This window comes from Pogona vitticeps, chromosome 3 (genome assembly GCF_051106095.1).
Source record: "Pogona vitticeps strain Pit_001003342236 chromosome 3, PviZW2.1, whole genome shotgun sequence".
In the NCBI taxonomy this organism is placed as follows: Eukaryota; Metazoa; Chordata; class Lepidosauria; order Squamata; family Agamidae; genus Pogona; species Pogona vitticeps.
In genome coordinates, this window is record NC_135785.1 from 225,921,045 (window position 1) to 225,940,899 (window position 19,855).

At 41.0% G+C, this 19,855-nt stretch overlaps 2 protein-coding genes and 1 pseudogene across 4 annotated transcripts in view; 2 read left to right on the forward strand and 1 right to left on the reverse strand.

Annotated features, from left to right (window-relative positions):
* The window catches only part of MYH15 (myosin heavy chain 15), a 305,993-nt gene that overhangs the window by 135,359 nt on the left and 150,779 nt on the right, over nucleotides 1–19,855 (forward strand). The window lies entirely within an intron of this gene.
* IFT57 (intraflagellar transport 57) overlaps nucleotides 7,191–19,855 on the forward strand; it is a 36,653-nt gene continuing 23,988 nt past the window's right edge. The window contains exons 1-2 of one of the 3 annotated variants that reach the window (XM_020806377.3): nucleotides 7,191–7,468; nucleotides 14,800–14,962. In XM_020806377.3, coding sequence (XP_020662036.1) covers nucleotides 7,293–7,468; nucleotides 14,800–14,962 — 339 coding nt within the window. In that variant the 5' untranslated portion in view covers nucleotides 7,191–7,292. Of the gene's footprint in view, nucleotides 7,469–7,620; nucleotides 7,650–14,799; nucleotides 14,963–19,855 lie in introns of those variants that run through there. The other 2 variants (XM_020806376.3, XM_020806378.3) reach the window with 2 other exon arrangements.
* On the reverse strand, nucleotides 19,324–19,474 carry LOC140706171 (U1 spliceosomal RNA; annotated as a pseudogene).

Sequence of the window (19,855 nt, forward strand, 5' to 3'; positions counted from 1 at the left end):
CAAATGTCTGCATGAATGTGGGTCAAACTAGACAAAACATTACCCAGCCCCGAGGAAACTCTGCTTCTAATTTGTCAATCCAATGGGTTTCTCTCTTCCAAACCCACAAATTAGCTTGCTTTTATTTTTGTGATAGGTCACTGGGAAGTAAATAAAGGCTTCTGGTTGTTGTGGGTTTTTGGGACTCTTTGGCCTTGTTCTGAAGGTTGTTCTTCCTAACGTTTTGCCAGTCTCTGTGGCCGGCATCTTCAGAGGACAGCACCGAAGATGCTGAGCAGAACCAGAGATGAACCAGAGCACAAAGTGCTGTCCTCTGAAGATGCCGGCCACAGGCACTGGTGAAACGTTAGGAAGAAGAACCTTCAGAACATGGCCAAAGAGTCCGAAAAGCCCACAACAACCATCAGATCCTGGCCGTGAAAGCCTTCGTGAATACATTAAATACAGGCTTCATTTGTAAGTTTGATTGCTTGGACAGAGAGCTTTGAAGGAACTGTGTCTGGAGGGAAAATGTTATAATAACAGGAAAAACATGCTTCCTTTTATTTTGGTTAAACTCTGAGCAAGTACTGTAACCATCTCATTAGAATGAGTATGTATCCACAAATACATCACACATCTGAATGTTAACTTCTGGAAGACTAGGTAGTGGTGTTTGTCCTTGAAAAATGGCAAGTATAGCTGATTAAAAAAAATTATAAGAAAAAAATTCTCTGAGAAATGAGGATATTCGTCTTCTTTTACTTTCCACCCACTCCCAGAAATGGAAGACCACTTCTGCACAAATTGACATTGATGAGTATCAGTTCACAACCATAGCCTAGACACAAAGATGCTAAAAATGCAAATCTTACAATGCAAATCTATGCATTTCTACTCAGAGGTAAGTCTTTTGTGTAAATCCTATATAATATTCTCATTTGTTTGTGGGTGAATCTGTACAGGATTGCAATCAATGCATATAAGACAGGGGGCAATAAAATGCCTTGCTGGAAAAGTAGCCTATAAATTTCCTCAACAAAGACTGTGTTGTTCTGATGCTTCTTACTTATTTTACTGTCTTTTTTCATGCCCACCTAGAAAAATATGGTAAAGTAAAATTCCATATTTCAAGGGATTACTGCCATCATCAAAGCTCACCCAGTCTCTGTGGCTTGTGCTACATCACGCGCACACCTGATCTAATGGTCGAAGTGGACTTTCTCACCTGGGTTTGTAGGAAGCTCCATGGCAACAGCAGAAAGGTACTGATTCTTGTGAGAGAGCACCTTCTCACAGATCAAAGCTTAGCAAAGAAGGAAAGTGGGGAATGGAGGTGTGCAAGAACATGGAGGAAATCAAAGCATCTTTGAACAAAGGAAGGAAAAAGATGATGCCATATTTACTGCTGTTGTAGTTGATAAACATGGAAGGGGACTGAGGGGGTCCAGAGCCTTTGAACATCATGGTGAACCAGATGGCATCTCAAGATGTTCTCACAAAGGAACCAAATGATAGAACAAGAAATGTTGGAGAGTAAGCAGGCAGTAGCATAGGAAGAATGGGAACTTGGGGGTTCAGACCTTTCAAACTGGGTATGATCACCTGAGCAAATTACCCCTTTGTAAATGGATCACATTTTTTTCTGAAACAGCAAGAAAAAAAAGCTTATGTTTACTAGAGAAGTACACTTATGATATGTGCTGAAGATTACGCATACAGCACTACAGTAACAACATTAATTTGTTAATCCAGTCCTTTGAAAATTAGCCTTCTCTCAGTTTCACCACTTTAATTATTTCTAAAAAAAATAAGAAGGCTTGTCTGAAAAATACACTTGGGATAGAAAATCAGTGCCCCAACCATTGCCTGGGGAAATCAATGGGCTGGCTTAGGCTGAACAAATAGAAACTTAATCTAGGCAAGACAGAGATGTTTAGGCAGGATATTAATGTTACAAATAAATAAGTAAATTTTAATTAGTTGTTATATCACCTTGGGTCCTGCCAAAAGGGGAAAGGTGAACCAAAATTGTTAATAAATAAGTAAATAAGTGAATAAATACAATGGCGCCTCAACTTGCGAACATCCCGACATACAACCATTTTGAGTTATGACCATTTCGAGTTATGACCAGCTCCGGTGGCAAAATTTTGCTTTGACTTTTGGACGCAGCTTCGAGTTACAACCAGAAAAAGGCAGGGAAAAAAGGTGGGGAATTCAAATTGCTAACCGTTAGTGGCAAAGAGGCTGCTTCTTTGTAGCTCTTTCACCCCAGCGGTTAGAGAGTGTGCGATCGGAGGAGGCTTCGGACTGCCTGGTAAGGAGAGGTGCTGCTTTCTACTTTTTAAAAACTGTTCTGGGTGGGTTTTGCAGCGTAGTTTTTGGCTGGGTCGAGGGATTGTGTTTCTATGCTGTTATGGGTCTTGCAGGGTTTGTTTGATTTTAGGGTTTTTTACCCCATTTCCAATGGGTCTTGTGAGGTTTGTTTGTTTTCTGCTTTGCTTCTTTTGCATTTCCAATAGGTCTTGCAGGGTTTGTTTGCTTTTCTCCCCCCCCCCCCCCGAATTTGGCTGGAACAGATTAATTGCATTTCCGATGGATCTTGTAGGGTTTTGGGGGTTTTTTTGTTTTTTTGTTTTGTGATTTTTTATTTCAGCCGGAACAGATTAATTGAATTTCAATGCATTCCTATGGGAAATGGTGCTTCAACTCACGACCATTTCGAGTTACGACCGGAGTTCCGGAACCAATTAAGTTCGTAAGTCAAGGCACCACTGTATAATGAAGAATGAAGAATGACAACTAAGGCTAAGCCCACATTTCTCAGTAGTGATTTTTTGTGTGAATGTTCCAAAATTTTTCTTTTCTTTATTCCACTAAGACCTTCTATAAGTAGATGACTTTGCATTTTGTTTCTTCAAAGAAAATGGCCCTAAATGGTTTGGGACCTTGATATCTGGCAGTATGTCTCCTTCTGACTTTATCTGCCCATCCTATAAGATCTTTCCAGGCCAGACAGCTGAGAATCCTGACCCTGAGAAAGGCCTGGAAAACAATGACCAGAAACTGGGCCTTCTAAGTGGTCACCCTACAAATGTGGAACAGTCTCCCACCTGAAATTTATCTTGCCCCTTCACTGGGAACATTCAAAAGATCTTGGGTATTCATTTGATATAGTTACTAGTTTCAGTGGCAGCACAATTATCTTTGGAAAAGTGAAATACATACATGAGACATTTGCCTTCAGAATGCAAAATGCAGGGACAAAGAAAAAAACCCTTCATCTAATAGTTAGGTGGATACCATAGTGAGCTGGAGAATCTGACTGCAGAGTCAGAATTCAGGAATTCAATTCCTCACTATGCCTTATAGAAGAAAGCCAGCCTATGTAGCTTTGGGCAAGCTACACAGTCGCAGAGCACCTCCAGAAGAATGAAACAATAAAGCAGTGTGGTGTAGTGTACATACTGCTGGACTAGGAAACCTGGGTTCAAAACCCTCCTGTCTATAGAAATGTACTGGGGAGGTAACAGTAAACTGTTTCCTGAAAACTTTATACTTTTTAAAATTAGGGTCAATGTAATTTGAAAGTGACTTCATGGCACATAACAACTCTTCCAAGCACATCATACTAAGAAAATGGTTCACTTCATAATCTCTATTCAGTCATTTCCTACTCTTGTAAGATGACCACATTCAGAGGAGAGCAGCTGGTCCCTTTAATCTCCACTGCTGCTATCTACACATGCAAAGGTGTAGACAGCAACTGTGGAATATATTCCTGGGAATATATTCCTGCTCAAATACAGGCTCTACATGTGAACGAGAAGCCTTCAGGAATAAAGCATGGTGAGCTTTCCATTGTTCAATCACTAGAGCGCTCACAGGGGAAAGCAAGTTGACAGAAACTTGGAATGTGGGAAGCATGGTCGCTCTTTGATATAAATTCCTTTGTGAATCCCTAATAGGTGCAGCCGTAAGAGAACTCTTAGCAATAGCTTGAATGTGGCAAATGTTATACTCATCAGTCACGTCTTGTAAATCATCATAACGTTCATTCTAGTCAAATATTTATGAAGAGGTTATTCAAAGGTTCTTCTCTGTGTTGCCTCCCCCCCCCCAACAGAAGTGAGGCAGCTTGTAGCTATAGATGGTCGCTGGAGGTGGTGGGATCTCACTAATTGAACTCTCACCTCAGGAAGATGCCTTTAAAGCTTTTGCTCTTATAGTTCAAGTATCAAGGTGAGATTCTTTTCCTTCATTCAGGCAGTAGGTGTTTAGGTTAGGACCAGAAGTTTTTAATTTTTTTTTTTATTATTCATCTTATCCTGTTTGGCTGGATAGTTTAGTGAGTTAGGTTTGTGGCTGTAGAACCAGACGTTGAGAGTTCCATTCTCCATTGTGCTCCCTCAGAGAAGAGCCAACCTTGAGCACGTTACATAGTTCCAGAAGAGCCCCAGAATGGAATGGTAAACTCCTTCTGAGTATTGTACACCTGAGAAGGGTCACGATAAGTCAGAATTGGCCTGATAGTACACAATTACTATTATATTTTTACTCTGCTGCTTTTAGGTGTGTTTGTATGCATTTTACCCCTTTATTATTATTCTTATCTATTTAATCATGCTTTGCCTGTTATTCCACCTAACTGGTTCAATTGCTATCCATCTATAATAATAAAAGTGGGTGTGGGTGTGTCTATTTGTCTCTGTCAAAGTTTCATGACTGAGAAAACCTGACACTTGATAACACTACACAAATCTTATGCAAGTGAATCTCAAAGTTACAGTATTTTGTTTTGAAATAGATTAATTAATTTTAGTTCATGGACATATGTTTGTAGTTTTCAGTACCCCTTTTAGTTACTTGATGAGAAACTTCTCTAACCCTTTTTAAGAGCAGATAAAAGCTGCAGACAGTCCTGGGATACTCCTTTCTTCGCAGGGTTTCTGTGGTGTTCAGTGTCATGTTTCTTCCAAGTCATGGGGGACAGAGAATGAGAAAGACATCCTTGCATTCTGAGGAGAGTCAGCTAAAGGAAGGAAGGATGGATGGATGGACAATGCAAGTGGGGAGGAAGGAATGGACATACACAGAGAAAGTGCTGGGGTGACGCTACCATGTTATTCTCTCCGATTTTGCTAATATGTTCTCTGGCAAATAGAAATGAAAGACTTGCAGTTTTTAACCGAAACAAAAGAAATAATATATCCGAGAGAATCACGCCCTCCACCAGTGAATTTGTTTGGCTGAGGTATTCCACAGAACTGAAGAAAAGGAATCACTGGAACAAAAGAATGACACACTGTTAGTTCCTGAATTGCTGGCTGGCAAACTAACAAAAGAACTGTGGTAGCAGCATTTAGCTGTAGTCCCTGGAAAACAAAGGTTGTTCAGTACTGCAGGTCTCATAGGTCCCCATGCTAACTTTGCACAAGCTTGGAGCACATTGACAAAAATGTGGGAAAGTCTATAGGATTGGACTGGTCTGATTCACATTTCTTTCAGTGTTCATGACATACAGGAAAATCAGCCTGGTGTTTGCACCACCACCACCCAATCCATAGTTTTTTCCTCTGCCATTGGGACATCTACTTTATTCCACAGTGGATCCAATCCATTCACATTGAAATGGTGTAATCATTGGAACAAAAAAAAAGTCTTTCAAGACTGAAGGATGCCTATCTATGTAGGGAAAATTGTGGAGGAAGCAAGATAGATAGATAGATAGATAGATAGATAGATAGATAGATAGATAGATAGATAGATAGATAGATAGATAGATAGATAGATAGATAGATAGATAGATAGATAGATAGACAGACAGACAGACAGACAGACAGACAGACAGACAGACAGACAGACAGACAGACAAACAAAAATTCTTAACAACAACAACAGCAAAAGATGTCTGAGAAATGACAGAGGATTTCTTTTTCTCCTGGAGTAATTCAGTGGGAACCCCCTGGACAATGTCTCTGGCGCCACACACAGTACAGAATTTCAACTGGCCATCTGTGCACAGCTATTGCTTGCACTGAGCGGTAAGTCGAAGTCTCTGACTTTGACACTCTCTGCCCCGCTGTAGGCTGATCCTGGTAGCCAGCTGGCTAGTTGCAGGGCAGTACAGTAGCTCCCATTGTGGAGACTCAATGTATCTCTTCTAAAGAACAGACAGATCTGGGATGTAGGCTTACCATTGGCAGCCATTCAGCTGTTAGCAGTGAGGCTGGCACTAAAGCCAGGATCGGATGAGAGCCGAGCCATCCACCCCCCCCCCCCTTTACCTAGACACACAATCTTGGCCTTTCACTGCAGGAGTTTCCCAAAGTTTGGAGCCAAAGCAAACACGGTGAAAAAAAAAAAGGAAAAAAGAAAACAACGAGAAGAAAATATTGCGGCACCTTAAAGACTAGCACTGGTTTGTCCGCGGGACCTCTTTGGAATCAAAGCCCACTTTGATCCAGCAAAGTTCACGCGGAAATAAAATTACCAGGCTTTAAAAGGCTGCAACATTTTTGCCGGCCACAGAGGCTGGTGAAACGTTAGGAAGAAAAACCTTAAGAACAGGGCCAAACAACCCGGAAAACCCACATCAACCATCAGATCCCGGCCGTGAAAGCCTTCGAGAATACATTTTGGCTTTTCCTTCTTCTGCCACCGTGCTGAGACGGAACGCTCCGGAAACTACTTTGGATAAAAAGTTTTTTTAAAAAGGCAAACCTTTCCCATGTGCTACTGAATGGCTTTTTGTTTTCTTTGTATAGCTAGATACCCATAAAAGTGAGCAAACAATTTCGTATATATTTTGATGACGACGACAAAAAGCTTGCGTATTGCTTTATTGTATTGCTTTACTGTATTGCTTTATTTTATTCCTACAGGAGGCACACATTCCCAAGGCGCAGGGACTCTTCTTCCCTGATATCCCTCTCCGCTGCCTTCCATACATAGCCAGATCTCCCTTTATTGACAGTCTCCGCCGTCCGCTACCGACCGAGAGACACCCCACTAGGGAACGGGGGGGGGGTGTACGTGTAGCGCAAAGCTACAGCTACAACGAACGGGGGGGAGAGAGAAGAGAGAACAGCGTCAGCGAGCCCTGAAGCAGGCACAGCGGTCTACGCATGCGCCACAGGGATAGCTCCGGCAGGAAACGATCGAGCCGACGCATCCCGCTCGGGCTAAAAAGCATTGGCGGGCGAGCGTTCCACTGGGCGGGGCTTGTTGCCTGGGTGACGCTGGCGGCGGCGGCGGCGGCCTGCGCGCTGGTGTGTTGTGTTGGCAACTTGGAGCCTCGGAGTTGAGCGATGGTGATGGCGGCCGCTGAGGAAGGGGACGCGGCGGGGCCTGGCGCGGTGGAGCGAGGCCCCGGAGCGGCTTATCACATGTTCGTCCTGATGGAGGACCTGCTGGAGAAGCTGAAGCTGCTTAACTACGAGGAGGAGGCGGCGCTGAGGAGCCACAACATGAGGCCGCCCTCCAGGTGAGAGATAGACAGGCTCTCCTCCCCACCACCACCACCACCACCACCACACGCGTCTTCCCTTCAGGGCCGGACGATATTTGGAAGCCGACTTTGCAAAATTAAAAAGTCTTCTGCCCCGTCCCTCCCGGCCCGTGGTCGGAACACGCGGTTTTGGATGGTTTGAGATGCGAGTTCACACGTGCGTGTCGGCCTTTGGCTTAAAAGTTTTGGGCTTCCTCGGGTGCACGTGGGGACTTGGCCACTGGCTGCGAGTTCTGGGCTGTACGGCCACGCGCATGGAGAACACGGTGCGCGGCAGAGCAAATTGCCTGGGATGGCCTGTTGGTGCCTACAAGTTGTTGGAGGCCTGGTTTTGTTAGATAAGGATATGTGAACGAGCCCTTCTGTCTGCTGCAGACACACAGAAAGTGGCTCACCTTGTATCTGACAAGTAATGTTAGTTGGAAAACGATGCTGTTTGGGGTTGAAGACTATGCCCATTTACTAGAGAGGAAGCTCATTGGACATGGTGGATCTTGCTCCAGAATTTGTATTTACATTGTGTTTATGTCTTCTGTTTTTGTTCAATGCACATGTTTTTGTTTTCTTATTTAAAAGTGAATTTTCTGAAATTTTGTGGAACATGTACAGGATTATACTGTAGTAAGTGATGCTCTGGATATTTAAAATAGGTAGCCATGTTCCTTTTGGTATGTAGGACAAAGAACAAAAGTATTGACACCTTTAAAACTAACAGATTTTTATTTGGGCAAAAACTTTTGTGGATTACGAAGAAGTAGATTATAGTCCACAAAAATATTAGTCTGTTAGTTTTAATAAGAGCACAGTACTTTGTTTTTGTTCTTTTGGCTTTTATGTGTTGAATATGAATGCATTAATTTAATAAAAGTCACCGTTTTAGTATGTGCAGTTGTAAAATATGGGGCATTTGATAACTTGCTAATCGCAAAGAAGCTTCTCTTTGGGTGCAGCTGTTCAGAAAAGTGTGTCATTTAGTACAGCAGGCTGATTTTCATCTGGTTAGTGCTGTCACAATTTTGTTAATGGTAAAATTAGGCCCATTTCTCAGCTTCATGATGAAAATTAATGATGGACATTTTTTAATAGCAATTGAGCATTTTTAGAAATGTTGGGATGCAGATGTAGCCTCCTTTTACTAGTTGTATCTATTAATGTATTGTGTAGTATCATGGATGTACATCAAAGAATGACTGCTTGTTAATTATGTTTTTTGCCTGTTTTTGTTATGTTTTTACACCCATGATGTACATCGCCTCCATTCTGTCTTTGATCTCTCCCTTTAGTTTTTTTTGTTTTGTTTAATGTTTTTCCCATTCTCCAAACATTGTATTGTATTGTATTGTATTGTATTGTATTGTATTGTCAGAAACAAGATGTTATCTGATCGAGGTTGTAATAATACATGATTTATTGTTTTACCCACCCATGGTCAGGGATCAAAGAATTGTAGGATACAAGTTAATCTGTTCTTTCTGTAGCTCTTTAACACACCATATGATTTAGTCCCCATACTGTACAGTATAAGTAATAGGAGACACTATGAAGAGACCACAAATATTGTTTCAGACTTTAAACAATGGATATACCAAGAACTGTAGCTTACTAAGTATTGATAAAGAGTATGCCAGGGAACGGATATGTTACTCCAGATTGTACTATGAATGGTTGAATTAGATGCAGAATAGAAATCTAGTTTTTTTTTTAAATTAACCACTCTGTCTGGAGGCTGTTATAGAACTTTGAAACAGCATTCATATTCAAAGGATCTGTTTACTTCTTTAGCTGTAATCTTAACTTTTTCAATCTATTAAAACAGAATAATAATTAGTATACATTATGTTAATTAATCTAGTTTGTCAATACTGTTCATCTTATAACTCTAGCAAAGAGGCAGTAAGAATTCAATTTCGATGTGGCCAAAGGCTATCCGAAAACTTAATTTTTAATATCAGTCTTCTAGTTTAAAAGAAAGCATAGATCCCTGGCACTTTCATTTTTATTGAAAAATAAAAATTTCCTGCACCTCATATATGTGTACCAGTCTTGGTTGGAATGCCGTCTTATAAGGAGTAATTGTGTACCTCCAAGGAGACACACAGGAAATTGTATTGTCAAACCAAATGTTGTCTGATTGAGGTTTTATCTTCATCATCCCATTGCACATTTCAGTCATAATGCCTGTTATGGTCTTTTGACTTCCTCTTGCTATGCTTAGTCCTCTTTATTTTCTTCCTAATGTAGCCCGTACCAACAGTACAACCAGTGAATACCTTGTTTCCCTGAAAATAAGACCTAACCTGAAAATAAGCCCTAGTATGATTTTTCAAGATGCTCATAATATAAGCCCTACCTCCAAAATAAGCCCCATTTAAGTGAAACCCCGCTCTCCACCATTGTGCAGCAACCAGAAGAAAATGACATGACTGCATTTGAATAAATGTAGATTGTTGTACATGAAAAAAAAAACATCCCCTGAAATTAAGGCCTAATGCGTTTTTGGAGCAAAAATTAATATAAGATCCTATCTTATTTTTGGGGAAACATGGTACCATAGTGGATTGTGTATTATTTTAAGTAGCACTTTTGGTACTTTTTGTGAAAATCTGGCTGAACAACATGCATTGTCATGACTCAGTTTTGTGTGTTAGTTGTATGAAGAAAATTTTAGAAAAACATAAAATAGTATGTTTTAAGATATGGTTGTCTTGGTATAGTAAATCACTGCTGAGATATATGATTGCTTCATTAGGTTCACACCAACTTCTTTCTCTTCTGCTTGACTAGAGCTAGATCTTAGTTTTAAACTACAGTTTTAAGTGAACTAGGACATTGATTTAAGAGCATCTTGTAGGCATCAGATTACTGCTTCTGTTCTGTGAAATGGAAGTTTGCAACTTGACATTTTCCAATTTACAGAAAAGAAGACATGAGCCCAAGGAACTGATTTTCACCATTCATGTGTGAACAGTTTTTTCTTTTTGAGAAGGTCAGAACTATAATATTGGTGAACCACCAATCAGCAGTCCCCAGGTTGGCAACTTTATTTATGGTTTCACTATATTTTTTATAAAATTATAGCATTCAGCTGGGAAGTTTTTAAATAAAAGTTATCAGTTTTCTAAATGTTTATATTTAAAATTTCTACATTTTTTTCTATCAAAAGGTGCTATTCCTGTAGTATCTTTGAAACAATCTGCATGTTTGGCACCTTATAGAGAAACTGAAATAATAGCAGGGAGCAGTTGCAAGTGACAAATCATATTAAAGTAATACGGTAGCTACTAGTGAAGCACATAATAAGATAATTTTCAAAATCATGGTCCGAATCCTCTTCATGAGATATGTGTGTACTTATACTAAACTCTCTTAGTTACAAAATAAAGCCTGAAGTTCAGGTTGTTGCTGTTGTTATTATATGCCATCAAGTTGGGTCCCACTTATGGTAACCCTACTGAATGAGCAATCTCCAAAATATCCTATCCTCAACAGCCCTGCTCAGCTTTTGTAGACTCAAGGCTATGCCTTCCTTTAGGGTAGGGGTGAGCAATTAATTTCTGTAGGGGGTCTCATGAAAAATCTGAACTGTGTTCGGAGGCCGAACCAACTTTACTTAAAAATAAAATGAAACAGTGATGTTATGATGGTTTTTATTTTAAACTTGTTAATCTTCACAAATACTAAAGAGGTTTTTTGCAGTATGTTAAAGATAAGCAACTGATCAACTTTAGGCAAAAAGCTATAAATGGTTTTGATGTTCAACTTGTTCAATGAGAGAAATCCAGTCTGTCTTGGGCTTGAACACTGGACTGGAGTGATGACCAGCCGGCCGGACAGGAGTGGCTTGCGGTCCGTATGTGGCCCTCAGGCCGCACTTTGCCCAAGTCTGCTTTAGGGAGTAAATCCATCTTGTATTGGTCCTTCCTCTTTTCCCACTGCCTTCAGCCTTTCCCAGTACTGTATTATTGTCTTTTCCAGAGAATCCTGCCTTGTCATGATGTGCCCAAAGTAGCCTCAATTTAAACATTTTTGCCTCCAGAGATAGTTCAGACTTAATTTGATCTAGGACCTACTTGTTCATCTTAATGGCAGTTCAGGGTATCCTTGGCTCTCCTTCAGTACCACATTTCAAATAAATTAGTAGCAAAAATTACTGTATGCAGTGTAAGGCTGTTGATGTTATCAGCTGCAGCAGTCTTTTTTTAAAATCTAAATTTCCAGATTCTCCCTGAAGATCCTGAGGCTCTCTTGGAGTCTCTTTAATTGTGGGGAAGCTGTTTGGGGTTGTGGGACGTGGTGGGGGGAGACTATTTCTGAAAATTATTGCCACTGGTAAATTAAAGACACACCTGTCTTGCAGTCCCAAATAACTTTCCCCACAGTGAAAGGGATCCCAAGGAAGCCTTGAGACCTTCAAGTGAGGGGATTGGAAATTTTTAATTAAAAAAAAAGCCCTGCCACTGCTGATGACATGAGCTTTATGTGATGTAATTACATTTGCTGGATTTCAGCCAAAAAGTTTTTTGAAAAGGGAGGGCAGGGAAATGGTGACAATTCTTTATAAAATGCATCTTTTGTCTAAGGAGACAAAAGACATGCCATATTTTTCCATTTATAAGATACCCCTGTTTATAACTTACCCCCCACTTTTCTAACCCGAAAATTAAGAAAACTTAGCTTTGAGTATTCAGCCTCTGGGCTCAGAACGCTGGGACATTAGGAGACCCTGTTGAACCTGAGCCTACAGGCTCCACCTCCAATTAGGTGTTTTCAATTGGTTTGTTCAGCATCAGCTGATGTCAGTTCCATAAGACTCATGATTGGAGGAAGCTGAGTCTCCTGACTGTAGGAAACTAAGCCTCCTGATTGGAGGCAGCCTGTTTACAGAGGCAGGTTATGGGCCGTTTTGTTCTCTCTGAGTTCTCAGCTTCTGTGTAAAAGACGCCCCTCAATTTTTAGTGTAATTATTTTAGGGGAAAAAAGTCTTATACACAGAAAGATATGGTAATTTTCTTGAGAAACAAGTGTCATTGTGAAGTTACCCTTATATGAGACTGACCAATAAACAGTGGTACCTCGAGTTAAGAACTTAATCCGTATTGGGACTGCTTTCTTAAGTTGAAACGTTCTTAAGTTGAAGCACCATTTCCCATAGGAATGCATTGAAAACCGATCAGTGCATTCCAAAGGAATTTAAAAGGCAAAAAGGCAGGGGAAAGGGGCTGGAAATTTGAATTTCCCACCCTTTCCCCCTGCCTTTTTGTCTCCGGAGGTCTCAAAGGGCTTTCCCCCCAATATCAGAGGAAGCCCCTTGAAACCTCTGAACAAAAAAAGGCAGAGGAAAAGAGCTGGAAATTTGAATTTCCTGCCTTTCCCCCCTGCCTTTTTGCCTTTGTATGTCTCAAAGGGCTTCCTCCAATGTCAGGGGGGGGGAGCCCTTTGAGACCTCCGAAGGCGCTGATCGCGGTGGCAGGGACCCCCAGAGAGATCTCCCATGGTGGCGGGCAAGCCCTGGGAGAACTCCCTAAGGGTCCCCGCCATGGCAATCGGCGCCTTCAGAGGTCTTCAAGGAGAAGACCTCTTCAAGAATTTCCCACCCTTTCCCCCTGCCTTTATGCCTTTGGAGATCTCAAAGGGCTTCCTCCGATGTTGAGGGGAAAGCCCTTGGAGAGCTCCGGAGACAAAAAGGCAGGGGGAAAGGGCTGGAAATTAGAATTTCCAGCCCTTTTCCCCTGCCTTTTTTCGTTTGTAATCAAGGCTCCGTTCACAAGTTGATGCCAATTTTTGCGAAAGGAGCCATTCGTAAGTCAAAATGTTCATAGATAGGGACGTTCGTAAGTCGAGGTCCCACTGTACATCAAGACTGTAGCGGGTTGCATTTGATTCTGAAGGTAGAACACAGGAAATTAATGTCTTTGCAAAAGTTGTTTTGCCTTTTTTTAAAATCTGTGTCAGAACTAGAATGGGAAAGTGTAGAATTTTCTTTTTAGAATTTTAATTCCATTTACAGTAGACCTCACATTATGTTATGGCTGTCTGTATCAGAAATTAAAAAGAAGAAATGTGCATGTCTGATAAGATCTTTAGAAAGTTACGTCTCAAGCAAGGTTTCTTCTAAGGCGTGTGTGTATCTGTAGCTCTACCTCCCTCTGAGCAGCCTGCCTTCTCCGTGCACCAACAGTGATCATTTTCAGCCCCTTTGTTTCTGGTTGTGATGGAACCCACTCCATAGCAGAGGGGGGAAGCGCGCATGTGCTGTTGAAGTTGTGCATGTGAGGGATAGAGCCCTGCCCAGTGGGGTTGAAAATTAGAAGGAACACTCTCAAGATAATCTAGCTAGCTGAGAACTAGGGATTTCTATTTAATGCATCTCGCAGTTTTCAGTTCCAATATAAGCCCAATGTATACCACTGAAAAATAAGCTGTTGATGTAGTAAATGTGTCAGGTACATGTATTTGAAATAATCTTTCAAACATTACATTTATTGTATGTATGTATGGCATTTTTGTTTCCCTACTGGTTTTCCTGACAGTCATTAATGGTTTCATATGTTTGTTTGAGTTAATATACTATCCCATCCTGAAGGCCTAGAGTAGGTATTATTTGATTTTAAAGCACTAAATTCCAATTGTCAGCTCTGCTCACCACTGATATTTAAACTGCATCCATATGACCTTAGTCCCCAATTAAACACTTTGAAAATGCTTGCCAGAGTTTTGAATATAGCATAGGAGAGTATCCTGCTAGGAGAGTATCCTGCTAGGGGAGTGCTTTTGGCAAGAAGTGCAAACCAGAGTGCATATAGTTAAGGAGAAGGTCTTTTACATTGTATTATCTCTCCTTCCAGTTGTTACGTTTCTTTGCATACATTCTGGTAAATAGATTTTGAGGATATGAAGCAATACACATTTATGTGGTGTTCTTTATTCTGTAAAAGGTCAAGCAGCAAAAAAGCAAAAAACAAACAAACCTATAACAGAATCAGAACTGTTTCAGGCTATCAAGTGTTCAGCCAGCAAACTCTTGAGAGTTACACTTAAAGCTTTTGATTCAAATTAATTTTCAGGAAGGTGTAAATCACAAAAGAAGGTACAGCCTGTTTGTGGCATAACGTTCTGAAATTACTGCAAAGAAAAGAGCACATCTATGGGGGAAATTGCCTGTCAGTGAAATATCAGACCTATAATGTCATCCTTGAAGAAGGCAATTTTGAGGGCAGAGAAGGTTATAGCAATACCAAAAAGTTATTTTGGCTGGTAGGACATTTCAGTACATGTAACCTAATCGCTATCCCTTCCTTTTGAAACAGGCACTACTTTGCATTGCCTATTAACCCTGGTGAGCAGTTCTACATGTTCTGCACCCTTGCTGCCTGGCTGATTAATAAAGCAGGGCATCCTTTTGAACAACCACAAGAATACGATGACCCAAATGCAACAATATCCAGCATACTCGCCGAGCTTCGGTCATTTGTAAGTGAATTGTTTAATTTCACATTTTTATAATAACTTTGTAGTTTGCATTTATGCTGGTTCTCTTTAATATATCTTTCAGCAGAGCTATATTAATTTAAGAAGGGATGGCTTTCTGTTGTACTTTTGTGTGTATTTGTTTGCTATTACAAATATCCAGAGCTATTTTGCTAAAAACATGACCCTTTTCTAAGGACAGGTTCCACATCTAATTTTGCAGTGTTTAGCATTAAGATCTTTATTCAAAAGGCCCTCTGTATCAAATATGTCCATATGTTACACATACGCTGTAGACAGGACTGAAAAGGGAGACACAAGTCTAAAAATAACAATTAGAATTTGCTGTCTGAAAATATTTCTTTGTGGATTAAACAGTGGACATGCTGCTGTCTTTGTTAAAACTGAGCATGGACATTTATAGCTGGCTTTGAGTAGGTCTCTGGCTGTGGAGCCAGAGATTAGGAATTTGATTCCCCATTTGTGCCTCCAGGGAAAAGAGCCACCTGTATGGACAAGCTGCACAGCTCCAGAGTAGCCACAGAAGAAGGGAATGGAAAACCACTTCTGAGTATTCTCTACCTAGAAAACCCTGGAAAGGGTTGCCAGGGTTGCCATAAGCCAGAACTGACTTGACAACACACAGTTATGGACATTTATGGGGAGAGGGAAGTAAAGTTTCATTACTAGGCTTATTCAAGCTGCAGGTTGCCAGTTTGCTGTGTCTGATTTGAGATGTGATCCTCAAAACATCTAAAGTTGCAATTCTTTGCATTTATCTGTTGATACATAAAAAGGCCCCATTATGATTAGACCAAAAACCTATCTAGTACATGTTTCTGTTCCCACAACAGCCAATCAGATGCTCAGGTGAGAAGCCTACAAGAAGGATATGTGTGTAGATGTACCTTCTCACTCTTGTGCCCTGGTAACATGTCATCAGAGGTATCCCGTCTCTGATACAGCTGCTAAAGAGTACTTTTGTGGATGGACTTGCTTGGAGCGGGGTTGTAACTGGGATGTACCATATCCAACTTTCGCCAAACTTGGAGAAGGTGGAGAGAAGAGTCAGGCCAGGAGTCAGACCAAATTTGGCGAAAATTTGATTTGAGACATCCGAGTTATAGCCCCCCCCCCCAAAAAAAAAGAAGGGAGCTGTTCCTGGAAGTCCCAAATTTCATAAATCACAAAACTTAGGCTACATAAACAAATACTGGAGGGAAATATTTTGGATTGTGATAGAGACTGGTTCACATTATTTTCTGTTGACTATATGACATGAAGGTCAATATGAATCAGCCTGGAATTCTGCTCTCCCACCCAATCCGTAGTTCTTTCCTCTGCCACTGAAGTTTATATCTTTTTTGAATTGAATGAATTTGCATTGGTTCCAGTGATATGATCACCATAGCCATTGTAGAAGGGGGTTATAACTTCTGTATTTACAGCCATTCTAGCTGGCTATAGCAACAATGAGAGAGGAAGTGTGGCAGGAAAAGTGGTTGCTATTTGAATCCGCTTCCCCCCACACAACACTTCTGTCTGCTTTCATCTTTCCTGCCTGCCTGCCTTCTTTCCTTCCAGGCTTGCTAATCTAGCACTATAGGATATCAAGCCTTTAAAAGAAACAGAATGGAAATGGAAGAAGGAAACAGGCAGACCCCAGGTGTGGAGAGAAGAGGATTCAAATGATTAACAAGCTGCAAACAAGGCTGATTTCCTCCCCTTTCCCTGCAGACTGTAGTATGGTTGGTGGAAGTGAATTGATCCAGAGAAACGTAGCTTCCTGGGTGCAACATCACAACAGATCCATTCCCATTTTTCTCCACTGTATAGTCTCACCCTTACCTGTGTGCTTTGTGACTAATCTTCCATTTCTCAAGTTTTTATGTGTTCCCAAATAATGAGAATAATTGTATTTTAAACTATTGAAGGTCTAGAGAATATAATGAAAGGAGAATGAAAGTAGGGAATGAAACTATTTTTAATATCAAATGGAAATGAAAACACAATATGATCGCTTATACAGGCACTGTGATGGTGCCACTTTTTTTCCTGGAAGCCTATATGTGTACATATCCTGTTGCAGTTTTCATCACTGGCAGTTTCCTTGTAAAATAGACCATAAACTACTGTACTACTTTTAAAGCAAGATGGAAGTGAAGGCTGGATTTTGTACTTCTTAATAGCTCTGTAGAAGTGGGAACTTTGGCAGGTGTAGTTTGTCATGTTACTCTGCTGCAGGGGTAAAGCAAAAATGACAAGGCCCTGTCATATGCTCCTTCCTGAACAAATGCTAGTCTGTCTGTATTGGAACAGGTGGGTGGATGAAACAGGAGCTGCTTCATAGAGGAATAATTAACTTCAGTTCATTTTACTGCTCCTGCTTATACACAGAAAGAGAGAGAGATTCTGAATGTAGTATCATAAGAATGAAAATTTATCAATTCTTATAAATGAAGTTAAGACAGATAGTACTTCATGTTTCAAGAGTCTCTATGGCCTGGTTTGTATATTACATCAAAACATAGGTAGTGAGAGTTATAGTTTAGAACTTAAATGATAGTTTGATCTTCCTAACGAAGAGCAGCAAAACCATGATTTGGAGCTGTTTGGCTTCCTTCACTTTCTGAATACAAAGTTCTTACTTTCCTTGCTGTTTTCATGATGAGAGCCTTCTAGAGTAGGAATGACCAAAGTGTGGCCCTCCAAATGTTATTAGATGGCATTTTGCAACATTCCTTAACATTGGCTATGTTAACCATGGCTTATGGAGGTTTCACTCCTAACAAATCTGAATGGCTGCACTTTGCCCATTCCTGCTCTAAATCAAGACTGACCGTCATAACTATGACCTTTCAATTCAGGAAATGTCACCCTGTCATAATATAACGTTTGCGAATCTGCTTCATTCCATGGTTTTGGGTTCTGGTTTGCAAGCTAGCCAAACATAGATAGATTCTTCTTTTCATTTTAATGTATTTTTAAACTCTAAACCTTGACACAGTGTATGGCCTGTGGACTACTAAACCTAAATAAACTTGAAACTTGACTGATTCTTCAGCTTTAATATGCCAAGTCATGGCTTTGTGTCACATATGAATTGTGATGATAGATACTGGGGAAATTATTGCACTTTAAAGGGTTTAAGAACACGAAGGTGAGATTGATTAAGCAGTAGTCTAAGTTGTGCGCTTTTTTAATTGTTGGCAGTAAAGACCTTTAAAAACTATGATATGCCTTGGCTGTCAAATTCATATTTTGATGGTGCATGCAAGTAGAAAATTAGTGTGGAACATGAACATGATTCTCACTGGACTGTTTTGCATATGCATGCACATCTCTTGATTTGATATTTTCAGCTGATCTGGGAGGAATTAAGGCATAAATTGAGAAAAAATGTGAGGAATAATCTCCAGGTAATGGATAGAGATATAATGGGGCAGTCATAAAAGGTGGTGTTGGGGAGCATTGTATTTTACACCATGGTCTTGAGCCTGTAGCACATTATCTACTATATTATTTAACATCTACATGAAGCCATTGAGATATATCTTTCAGAACTTTAGAATGAGGTGCCACCAATGTGCTGATGATGACACTTGGCTCTACTGCTAATTGTCCTCCAACACCAAAGTACCGGTCAGTCCTCTTGAATGTTGCCTGGCCTAAATAATAGGCTGGATGAGGGTAAACAAGCCAAAAGTAAATATATGCAAAATGGAGGTGCTTCTGGTCAATAGAAAGTCAGGTTTAGAAATCTGGATTCAACCTGTTGTAGAAAAAATTATATTTCTTCTGATAGGTGATGTTCATAGTCTGGGAATGCTTCTTGACTGCATTGTTGCCGAATCTCCAGGTGGCAGCAGTGATGAGGAGTACCTTTGCACAGCTTCACAGTGCTCCAGCTTTCCTAAGTCAGCCTGATGTAGCAACACTCATCCATGCTCTAGTTACATTGCATCTTGACTACTGCAATGCACTCTACATGGGGTTACCCTGAAGAGGGACTGAGGTCTCCAGCTTGTGCTACAAGTAGCAGCTACTGTATTTTTTGCTCCATAAGATGCACTCCCCCCCAATAGTGGGGGAGAAAGTATTGGGGGGGAGTGCATCTTATGGAATGAATACAGAAAAAAAGGGGTTCAACCACCACCACTCAGAAACCCCCTACTACCATGCTGGGAGGCCTCTGAACTAGCACCAGAGACTGCTTGCTATTTAGACCCCACCATTCTGCACTGCGGCTTTCCAGGATCTGTTTCCTGGAGCCCACCTGGAAAACCAGCAAGGCTAACAGGCCTATGGTAGCAGGCAGTGAAAATAGCCAAGGACCAAAGAGGAAAGAGTAATTCTAGAAAGAACAGGAGAAACCACATAGTCCCCCACTTAGGCACTTGATTTCCCCACATTTGGGGAAATCACAGGGGTCAGCATATCTAAAGTGCAATAGATGAGCCTTACCCTGGGAAAACCACTTTTATAATAATGGTATCTCCTCTGCCATGTATGAATTAGAATGGCCCCTGGCCTCCTGCCCCTTTCTGTGCCTTGCCCTCCAAAGGTATGGTGACCCCCGGCTGCACCTCCTGCTTAGAATAGGGCTGCACAGCCCCAGTCCCAAAAGAGGCCAACAGAGCTCTTCAGTGTTTTGGGGTACCCTGCAGGACCCCCATCAGGGGCTGGATTTTCCTCCCACAATCCTCCAGTGTACAGATATTAGCATCTGCCTGCTTGCATCACCCAGTTGGCTTCTCTATTGGAGAAGCAAAGCAGGAAGGAGAAGTCTCTTTCCCTTCACCTTCTGTAGAGAAGTTAGACAATGTGACCAGCCAGACGTGTGGAGAAGCAGAGAGAGAGAGAGGACACAAACAAAAGCTTCTAAAACAAATTGCC